General features: G+C 40.9%; 1 protein-coding gene across 1 annotated transcript; it reads left to right on the forward strand.

Annotated features, from left to right (window-relative positions):
* The first annotated feature begins 116 nt into the window (after positions 1–116).
* Positions 117–11,072, forward strand: LOC117409082 (ubiquinone biosynthesis monooxygenase COQ6, mitochondrial-like). The gene is made up of 12 exons (XM_034014738.3): positions 117–529; positions 1,285–1,416; positions 1,613–1,671; positions 3,206–3,332; positions 4,392–4,522; positions 4,937–5,044; positions 5,870–5,932; positions 6,417–6,524; positions 8,815–9,017; positions 10,050–10,165; positions 10,295–10,461; positions 10,883–11,072. Exons 1-12 carry the CDS (start codon positions 304–306, stop codon positions 10,910–10,912), a joined length of 1,470 nt encoding a protein of 489 aa, XP_033870629.3. The 5' UTR covers positions 117–303; the 3' UTR covers positions 10,913–11,072.
* Positions 11,073–11,143: the final 71 nt, after the last annotated feature.

Consider the following 11,143-nt stretch of genomic DNA (forward strand, 5'->3'; position numbering starts at 1 on the left):
AACCATACGTCAGTTTTTTTTTTTTGTTTTTTTTTTTAACGAGACTGTCCCTTTAAACTAATCTCCCTACAGCCGTCTTCCTGATTGGCTGGTGTTGAGCAGGAAGTGTTTCTAAAGGTTATATTTGACCTTTGTGTATAGCAACACAATATGGAAGCAATGTGACAATACCCGCTGTAGTTGGACATAAGCGAAAAACTGTTCTGTGAAAAAACAACTCATCGCCATATAATTTACTACCAAGATTAAATACAGCAACAGCGGTGCAAATCGATATTTTTTTTAAAAACACGTTTTTGCATCATGTACTTTCTGACAGGAGTCAGGTTGGGCGTGTGTGGTGGGGGGAGGAGGTGTGTTTCTGTACCCTGTTTCAGGGGGGTTAGGTCATTAAGGGGGTTCAGCAGCTCGGGGAACGAAGAGGGTACGAGCGAGGGCACAGCTGCAGCGAGCAGTGATACTGACAGTGTTTATGATGTCATTGTTTCAGGAGGGGGAATGGTGGGCACAGCCATGGCATGCTCTTTGGGTAAGTTATAAATATAGCGACGTGTTGCTAGCTACTTTTGCAATAGCTTTACAGCACCGCTGGTTTTAAATACTTTAACCTCGGTGTTTGTTTGGTTTTAACTCTGAGATTGCACAACTATGAATAAACACGAAACTACACGAGGTTTCATGTTTTTCAGTGAAAGAATGCTTGACTGTAATTACGTTTACTACAAGCTACACCCGCACTATGCACAGGGGCAACTTTAACGTTTAAATTGATAGTGAGTATATACTTATGTGAAAACAGCAGAATTACTGAAAACAAATAAAAACCACTTAAATAACACAAATTATAGATTTGGTGTTTGGGGATGCATCTTAAATTGTTCTGAAAATGTTTAAATAGATTGAAATATACACTTTGTGTACACTGTGCTTCATGTCTGTTTTCTTGTAAAAAAAAAAAAATTAAATAAATAATAATAATAATAATAATAATAATAATAATAATAATAATAACAAAACATGGAAAATGTAAAGTGTTTTAAATCTAGAAGGCAACTAAATCAGGAAAAAAAACATTGTAACATTGAAACACATTATTCATGAATCCTCATGCGCATAAACTAGCTGAGTATCATCATTTAAAACTAAATAGGGGATTTCCATGCTAAATCAGCAGATGTATGATATACATATACACAATGCAGCTTGCTAAGAAACTTTCATTTTGGGGATTATAGTATGAAGTTGTTGGGGGGCATTTATTGGTTAGTTTTTCCTCTTCCACAGGTTTCGATCCAAATTTACAAGGAAAGAAGATCCTCTTGTTAGAAGCTGGTAACAAGAAAGAGTTTGAAGTGCCAGAGAGTTACAGCACCAGAGTCAGCTCTATCAGCCCTGGATCTGCGACTCTTCTCAGCGGTGTGTACAGCTACAGGACTGCCCAAGAGACACTGCTCTGACTGCACAAAGAGAATACTGTCTGCACTCTTCTACTCCCATTATCTGTACACTTGATGGCTGAATTGATAGTGAATCTGTAATAAGCTGTGCTGCCGCAGAGACCAGGATTCCAATGTAAATGTGGTTGTCTAATATGTACATGATTTATTTGTAGGTATTGGTGCCTGGGATCACATTCTTAACATGAGATGCAAGCCTTTCAACAGGATGCAGGTAAGACCTCTTCAGTTTTAAAGTTCAGGGAGCTGTCATGCTGATTTTCTGATCACATTCTTAACACTCGTTCAAGGTGCAATATGTCTTGGTTACAAGGTGCATTGTGTTTTTTTTTTGGTATGGTTTTGAAACACTGCTTTTTGTTTTAGGAATAGCAGTCCAGTTTTGTGAATAGAGAACCATTGCTTAGTGCATACAGTGTGTCCACATCAATCTGAAATGAAAACCTGGTGGGTTTTTTAAAATAGATTTACAAGACTAGCTGGGAAAGATCAAATCTGCAGAGCCCTACAGGTTCATGTCAAAATTTATCAACTTGAAACCCAAACTCTACACTTGAATCAATCTATTTGTACTGTGCATATTCCACCACTATAACAGTGTAGGGTACCTTGTGTTCTGCTGGCTTCAATGCCAGGAGTGCCATATTTAATAAGGAATAACGTTAACCTGAATCTATATGTGTAATCATAACCCACTGTATCATTTTCTGAAGGACATGAAACTCCTCATATGGAAGAGCGACTGGTTTGTGGTTGAACTGAACATTCAGTACGTTCTGTGGTATATATTTATAATGGCATCAAAGGCTGAGTGCCCGTCTGGATATCAGCTCTGGAGCGAGATGCATTTAAACTGTAGCGGTAGTTTGGACTATTACAGGCCAGGCACATTCTCTGATCTGTCCGTAAAAACACAAGTGTTTAAATCAGGATCCGATGTGAAGAAAAAGAGGAAACAAATAAAAGGTCTAAAATAAGAGTCCCCCCGCCCCGCCCCCACCTCTTTCTGCTGCTATAAATCCATGTGAAAAAAAAGATTAAAGTGAAGTGGACTGCCGGCGTCAGCAGCAAAGTGGTTTACAGCTGCGGCTGTAATGTGGCCTTCACGTTAAGATGTGGCCTTTTTGTACCAAATAAGAAACGTTGTGGTCGCTGTTGGGGTTAGGCATGCCATGGTAAATGAGGTACTGTGATATACCTCTCCCATAACTTACAGCGGTTACTTTAATGATGGCATGCTGTGATACTCTGGCAGGAGATTTTAAACATTGGGGCAGTGCAGTAACCATATAGTAATCGCCCCAGTGCACTGTGCCAGTTAACCTCAACATTGCGAGGTTGCAAATAAGTCATGTTTCCAGAATGTTCTGTCAGCATTACTAGAGTCTGTTTTTACACATTCCTGGGGTTAAAATAAATAAATAAACAAAAAAACAACATTTTATCGTATTTTGATATGCAGAAAAATTAAACTTCCTTCGGGGGGGGGTCTAGCCAATGACCGGAACAGTAGGGTCTGGAAGTGAGTTTCAGTGGAAACAGGTCGTTTAGCAGTCGAGGCTCCTGTTTTATAAAGGCGAAGTTTCCACAGCTGCTGGGCCATTCTTTGAAAATGTAACGTTGGTTAGTGTCAAATTACTAGCAATCCGGAGCCATTTTGATAATGAAACGTCTGTCATCAGATTGATATTAATGGCTCGCCATTCTTAATAGTTGTGGATACTAAACCGCTGATCATTTTTCCCCAGGTCTGGGATGCCTGTTCCGACGCGATGATCACTTTTGATAAGGAGAACCTGGAAGATGAAATGGGTTACGTTGTAGAGAACGATGTTGTCATGGCTGCCTTGACAAAACAGCTTGATGCGGTTTCAGGTAGGTGCGGTACGCTGGGGTGCTTTCAGGGGCTACCAGGCTGTGCAACGAATCAACTAGTAGAGCAAAGCACAATGTGAAACATTTAAAAAAATCTGGATACAAGCGCTCTAACTTGTCAGATACACACATTCCAGCCAACTAAATCACCCCAAACTGCTCTAGGCCTTCTATACTGCACAAGCAATCACATGGCATGTCACATAGTACAGATCCTTCCTGTAACATTTACACAGCAACATCATTTCAGAATAGTTCCCTGATAAGGTGACTGTACCCTGCAATACCGGACATAAAATCCAAGGTAAATAATAAGAAAGACAACCAAACGTGACAACATTTAGGACTCGGTACTTTGGCTTTGGGGCCACAGCTGTTTTGCTGTTGTGCGCACAGCCTCTCATTTCCGAGTGCCGCGCCAGTGTATTGTACTTCTGTTCAATAGCAAGGCGCCACTGCCCGACGTTATGCTACCACATGCTTGTTAAGTTTCTTTAAATAAAAGCTCTCAATAATTTTTCTGGGATAGTGCATCAAAACATTGGTGTTGTATTACTGTTATGATTACTGTATAGTTGTTTTATTTTTCCAGTCCATAATTCTGGTGTGCACATAACCTTAATATAGTATACAAAATAATTTGATATTTTGGAACAAAGCAACAAAACTAAAAAAGAAAGAACATTACATGCTGGACTAAACTGTTTTGACAGGCAGCATGCAATGGATTCAGTGTACTCAACCGGTCATGCTAAACGCTTCTGGCACGGTGCATGGAAAGTGGAGTAAAACCGTGCAGTGCTGGCACCAGGATGGCATGTCACGGATGACTTCTAGCTAAGCGCTATTAATGTTGCCAGGTGTGGTTACCCAAGCCTGTTTCAGAATTGTCAATCTCTGTTAGTTGGTAAAATTAGTGGTACTTATGTGGTTGTGTGCAGTTGTGCTCTGAATTAGTCGCAGCCAAGCCCTGGCGTCCAAACCCTTCTAAATGTGTGGAGTGATTTAAGAGCGCGTGTCGGTGCGCACACTTTAATAGGCAATGTGCTGTGTTCACAGATCAAGTGAAGGTTCAGTACAGAAGCAGAGCGGTGAGGTACACCTGGCCTCTCCCCTACCAGACTGCCGAGTCCAATCCCTGGGTGCAGGTGGAGCTGGCGAGTGGGCAGCAACTGCAAACCAAACTGCTGGTCAGCATTAGAACAACAGCGAATCCATTCCCATTCAAACCAGAGATGCATTTAATATCGTCTGTGTCATTAACTATAGACACATGAACTGTATGTCCACTGTTTACTGCATCCACATAGAGCACCAGTATGTGAGGGGGATCATTTTCCTGATAATATCATTTTGTTGTAAGTACACCTATTAAAAATGGAAAAAAGTAGTAGTTTTGCTTTCTTTTTATTATTTTTTATAATGGTATTCCATATTAATGATATAACAGTTTCTAAAAACTGAAAATACATTGGCGCCTCATTGTCCAATGATTTTTGGGACTCCTGTCCAACTTCCAAAGCAGCAAACAAAATGTAGGTTGCTATACTAGATTGTATTCATTTTAATTTTTTTAATATATTTTGTTGTTTTTTTTTGCAAAGATTGGGGCTGATGGACCCAACTCCACGGTACGAAAAGCAGCCGGAATGCAGACAGTCCAGTGGAATTACGAGCAGAGCGCCGTGGTCGCGGTGCTTCACCTGTCTGAGGTACATTCCTACAGACCAAAACGTTGTCTGAAGAACCCAGATTGTATGCAGTATTTTGCTTGCGTTGCGAACACAATTGTGAAGGTGTCTATAAGCACGTAACAGAGCACACTTCAAAATCTATATGAGTAATAAGAATGTAGCAATGGTATGAAAGAGCTGCCCTGTGCTTCCCTGGAGAGAATTTACCCAGGACATTTAAAGGATGAAATTGGTGTTGCATCTCGGTGAACAATATCGCTGCTTACAGCTAGCAGTGCCACACTCGCTGCTGGTAGGTGGAGGAAGTCCAGGTTTTTCGTGGGCAGTGTGTTACGATTTGAACCACAAGCACCAGTTTGTTTTTCGGTGGTAACACAGAGGTTTGTTTATGTTCGAGGTAAGAGCCTTGGGCAAACATTCATAGTGTGTAATTAAGTGTAGTCATGTGCACTGTATTACGAAGGGAGTGTATATGCGATTGTTAATCTCCTGCAAACTCCTAATATCTCATTTCCGTTTGACATTCTGACTTTCGGGTCTGTGGAAATCCTCTGCAATAATCAAACATGGCATTGTCTTTGACTTGTCGCCTAAGGTGGCTGCCATATTGTGGTCATGTGACTTTGGTTTCATGCTCTGCACATCTCGTTTCCTGTTCTATCCCAGATGCCATTCCCGTGATGTTTGCCACCTTTTTATCACAAATCATTTTTATAAAAAAAAATTTTGTTGTTGTTGTTATTAATTCCTCCCCTATTTCCGTGCTGTGGTTGTAGTGATATTTTTATAATATGTATTTATTTATTTATTTATTTATTTATTTATTTATTTATTTATTTGTAGCCAACAGAAAACAATGTTGCTTGGCAAAGGTTCCTGCCCACTGGACCAATTGCATTGCTTCCAGTAAGACAATTTATTTATATGTATTATTATTATTATTATTATTATTATTATTATTATTGCTTGTACTGCATTAGGCTGCTTATTTTAACTAAGCTCCTGTTAGTTCAAGATTTTCAAATTTTAAGGCATTTACTATAGGATTTTCCGCTCCCAATTAATCTAATCCCTTGCAATAACAATATTTAATATGTATGCATTTTAACAAGGTTTTCCAAGAGTTACATAGTAATAATTTGTCAGAACACATAAATATTTGTACATGTTTCTATGCAACAGAGAGCATCATTAAAGTTGTCAGCAGTGATCTGTGCAAGTGTCTAGCTTTGATCCCTCTCCATCTGTAAAATGTATCAGACAATGGAAGGCTGTGGTATCTATTAAACCTGGTTTCTACGCAACAGTGGGTCATTAAGACTTTGAAAGATTTGCCTGTGGAATTGTTTCATTTCTTTTTTCTTTTTTTTTTCCCCCTCGTCTGCGAAAGTTATCAGACAGTGCAAGCTCGCTGGTGTGGTCCACCACCCATCAGCACGCAACGGACCTGCTCGCGTTGGACGATGAGAGCTTTGTTGATGCAATCAACTCTGCATTTGTAAGTCTATACCGTCGACTCATCGCGGGTGAGCCATTGTGGTGATTTAATAAGTGTTGCCGGTGTCTTGAATTTGAATGATTAAAGAGGTCATATTAGAGTTGTGGCAGCAGGGTTGAGATATGAACTCATGCTAGAGACCGAGTTCACAAGAGCTTTGTGGTTTTCAGTCACAAGAAGTGGAAGGCGTGGGTCACCTCATTTGGGCAAATTGAATCCACTTCTTTTTATACCATTTTTAACATGTTATCCTGTTTCATATCCTTCTATGTGATCTGTATAATTCTCTATTGCTGTTCCTGCTTAGATCCTTCTTGGTCATGCTTATGAACAGTCTCTGTAAAAATTGCCTCCCAATAGACTCCTTGAGGCGGAGTTTCTAAAGTGTGTTGAAGAAGCTTGTCAGTGTTGAGGAGTTTTTCTTTCTGTAATGTTTTTTTTGCAAAAGTTTTGTAAATAGTGAGCAAAGCAGAAAAGATGGATAATCATACAGAACACACATTGTTTATGAAACGGGTAAGACATTAAATATAAGGAAAATATAGATAATTATCCCTTTAACTTGGCTTGTATAAGCTTGGCTGAATTAGCGATCTCTGGGGGGTGCATAGAGTGTATGAGTGGATATTATGCAGCATGAATAGATCACAGCTAATGAAAGAACTCCATCAATCTGGTCTGTTGTGCACGTATGGTTCTGTATGGACACATCATTGTGTTTTTTTTTAAAACTGTAATGTACTACACCAGGTTAAAGAAATCACTGTGTGCAAGCCTTGGTCATTTCACCCGCAACGGCTTTTTCCTGTCATTAACCAACCAGCTGCTTCCCCTGTTGACTGACATGCCCAGAAGGCACTGGAAACCGTGCCCAGAATGCACTGGAAACCGTGCCCAGAATGCACTGGAAACCGTGCCCAGAATGCACTGGAAACCGTGCCCAGAATGCACTGGAAACCATACCCAGAATGCACTGGAAACCGTGCCCAGAATGCACTGGAAACCGTGCCCAGAATGCACTGGAAACCATACCCAGAATGCACTGGAAACCGTGCCCAGAATGCACTGGAAACCGTGCCCAGAATGCACTGGAAACCGTGCCCAGAATGCACTGGAAACCATACCCAGAATGCACTGGAAACCGTGCCCAGAATGCACTGGAAAACGTGCCCAGAATGCACTGGAAACCATACCCAGAATGCACTGGAAACCGTGCCCAGAAGGCACTGGAAACCAACTCTCTGATCTAATGTAGTGCCAGGTGCCGGGTTTGAAAAATGAAAATGAGTGCTCTCTGGATGTTTTTATTTTTTTATTATTATTGTTAGCTACATTCAATTTAAGGTCTTGGATTTCAATGAAGAAGTCGGTAACATTGCTGCTTTCTTTCTCGGTATGACTTCAACCCTAATGCTGTGGCATGTTTAAATTTATTTTATTTTATCCAAAGTGTACCATGTTGTGCCCTGGCAGGGTAACAGGACCTGGAATCCCAATCAAAGTGAATGGCAGAGAGATTCCGCTGTTCGTATAATTTAGTGCTGGTGGTTTTCCTCTTGCTTAAAATACGAGCTGTGTGTGTGACAGGCGAAGGCTACTCTGAAAGCAGCTGGAGAATGAGAATGTGCTCTTGTGTGCAGCGCTGGGTTATTAAATGTGTGCTGCGGTTGACGCTGCCCTTCATTTGGCAGCTACGCTGTATGTGTTTGAACTAAATAGAAATAATTAAAACTTGCCTTTTGCTGACAAACCAGGGTATCCATAGAAACCTTGTGAATTTGCAGAAAGAAAAATAATAATAATCATCCCTGTACTGTATGTGCCTGTATTTATTAACTGGAATTGACATACAGTAGTGTGTACATTTTATTAGAACACCTCAAGATTTGTCATTTATATTCTTTTATATATCTACCTGCATGAAAACCTCTGGGTCTGAGAATTTCAATTTTCACTCTTACTCAGTGATATATAAACAATAGACACTTGTGTGAAAATGTTAGACCACTTTGTGCTTTTGATTAGGCATCTTAAACAAAGTCTCCTGCATTTTACCGTTTGTGGCTCTGTGTTCCTTTTCTCTTACTGTTTAAAATGAATTGCATGTGTGGCCTATTAAAGTCCTCAATTAAATTAGACAATCACTAACTTGCCTATTTTTACAATTTTACAATTTTAGTGGTTTGATTTCATATGCACAACAAATCAAAACAACAGAAGCAGTGGGGTGTTGTATTAAATGTGCACGCTGCTGTACAGTAATTGACAGAAAGCTTTTCTCTTTTCACAGTGGAGCAATGAGAACCACTCCGAGCTGATTCACACAGCGGGTACCGTGTTCAGATCTGCCTTGTCCCTGCTCATGCCCTCCGGTACCTCGCCACGCCAGCTGCCTCCTAGCGTCTCTCGCGTCGGCCCCAAAAGCAAAGCCATGTTCCCCCTGGGCCTGGGGCATGCCTCCGAGTACATTCGGCACAGAGTGGCTCTCATTGGGTAGGCAGTACTACTAAATCCAGGCGCTCACTCTATCACTTTTTATCACCCTATCATTGCAGTAGTGTTGTCACACTGTGTTGCTGAAGCAGGCAGTACGAGCAATGATTGCTCAGCCTAGAGCTCTGCATTGCGAGAGAAGAATATCCACGTTAATTTTGAGGAGGAAGTTCAAACGAGGGGGTCGGGTAGCTCATGGTAGAGTTCTGGTGTGTGGAAAGACTCTCTAGGCATATTTAAAGAGAAGTGCAAGATTTATAATTAGTTCATGGTTATTTTTATTGGCCTTCTGTTTTGGAATTATTGTGGCGGCCCTGAGAACAGTGTGTATGCAGGGCTAAAACTGAACTGCACCACATGCTGCTCTTGGCTTCCCACAATCATTCACATGAAAGAACTCCAATAAAAACAATCATACATTTTATATTGCAGTCTCATTTTCAGTGAGGTTCATATTCATGACAACTGATACCATTTATTGCGCCATGAAATTGCATTATAAGAAAATAAAATGACCCGAAATGCACTCGTAGCCATGCTGTGCATGAGCAGGCGAAGCCAGGCATTGCAACCAGAATGCAATCTGCATATTTTTTGCAAAACTAGTAACAAACTACCCAAAAGTTTAATTCAAGGACCCATAAGGAGTTTGTTATTTATCTAGTAATAATAATAATGGTTTAATTGTTAATTGCACACGTGCCTGTTCTACTTTTTTTTCGTAGTTATTTGAAGTCATTTTAAAGGGTGTAAAAATACAGAAGTATGTCATTTTATACAGGGTGCTAATTAGAGCAATGAAATACTTTGTGAACATTACGAGAATAGAATTTTAAAAGAGGAAAGTATTAGGAAACCTATGCAGATTTATTTTTAGACTATTCTATCTTTTTAATTTCCTTAGTTAGCTATCTGTTTGCATGTGACAACTGATCCCCACATGTACTGTGGTTATGCGCACAAGGATATTCATGATGCAGTCAGGTGACGGGTAGCTTGCAAATTAACAAAGTTGCCTGGGTCTTTATGCAGGGACGCTGCCCACAGGGTACACCCTTTGGCTGGCCAAGGAGTGAACCTGGGCTTTGGGGATGTGGCATGCCTCACTCGACACTTGAGCCAAGCAGCCTTCGACGGAAGAGACCTGGGTAAGTAGACGAGTTCAAAGTGAGCTCAGTCCGGGTTCGTAGGAGCTCTTGAATTAAGGTGCATTAAAGCCAAGTTGGTCTCGTGATGACGTGATGTCCGGCTTTCTGACTCTGTTTTTCCTTCCCTAGGAGCCACACGACACCTGCTGGAATATGAGACCGAGCGCCAGAGACACAACCTGCCCATGATGGCTGCCATTGACATCCTGAAGAGACTCTACTCCACCAAGATGGCTCCCTTTGTCCTCCTCAGAACACTCGGACTGCAAGCCACCAGTGCTGTTCCTCCTTTAAAAGTAAGTTGCGGTTGTGTGTGATTACATGGTTTCTTTCAAAGCCCTTGATTCGCAAAAAATGTATGTAATTTGCTAGACCACCACGGGGTTATGAACTGTGGTATTTCTAACTTTGATGATGAATTCCCGAAAGTGGCTTGTGTGAACTGGAAGGCAGAATGTCCCTCCCCCCCCCCACCCTCCCTCGAGGTACGGCAGGGACGGTGGTGAAGTGCAAGTTTCCACCACAGATACACCCCATGCATGCTTTTGTAGTCCTCTCCGAATGCTTCAATTTACATTTTATCATGTTTTATTAATTTTTTTGGTGTAAAATTGTTTTCGTTCCAAACCAGATCAGTCCTTAAAGATTTTGAGAACCTGTGTGCCCCAAATTCATCTATTTTTTATAATTCTTTACTCCCTTTGCTTGTCCGTTCAGGAACAGATCATGGCCTTTGCCAGTAAGTGAAATCCCTCAAATCTTCGGTCAGCATCCAGGCACTGCAGCGGTTCAGAAGAAGTCCAGGGCTGCTGAATGTTTGCTGCTGCTGGTAATGAAACACATCGTCTATGGGCTGTGCACAGTTGAATGTACAGCTTGTAAATTAATAAAGTTATATTTTGAGATGTGTGGTTTTCAGAGTTGCTTTTATAAGAATCTGTTCATTTGAAGAATGGAGTTGGATTGGCTCAGAGTAGA

This window comes from Acipenser ruthenus, chromosome 18 (genome assembly GCF_902713425.1).
Source record: "Acipenser ruthenus chromosome 18, fAciRut3.2 maternal haplotype, whole genome shotgun sequence".
Lineage (NCBI taxonomy): Eukaryota > Metazoa > Chordata > Actinopteri > Acipenseriformes > Acipenseridae > Acipenser > Acipenser ruthenus.

Coding starts and splice junctions, on each gene's coding strand:
- LOC117409082 (XM_034014738.3), top strand. CDS start 304: ATGTACTTTCTGACAGGAGTCAGGTTGGGCGTGTGTGGTGGGGGGAGG. Junction 1,672..3,205: donor AGCCTTTCAACAGGATGCAG/GTAAGACCTCTT, acceptor ATTTTTCCCCAG/GTCTGGGATGCCTGTTCCGA. Junction 6,525..8,814: donor ATGCAATCAACTCTGCATTT/GTAAGTCTATAC, acceptor CTCTTTTCACAG/TGGAGCAATGAGAACCACTC.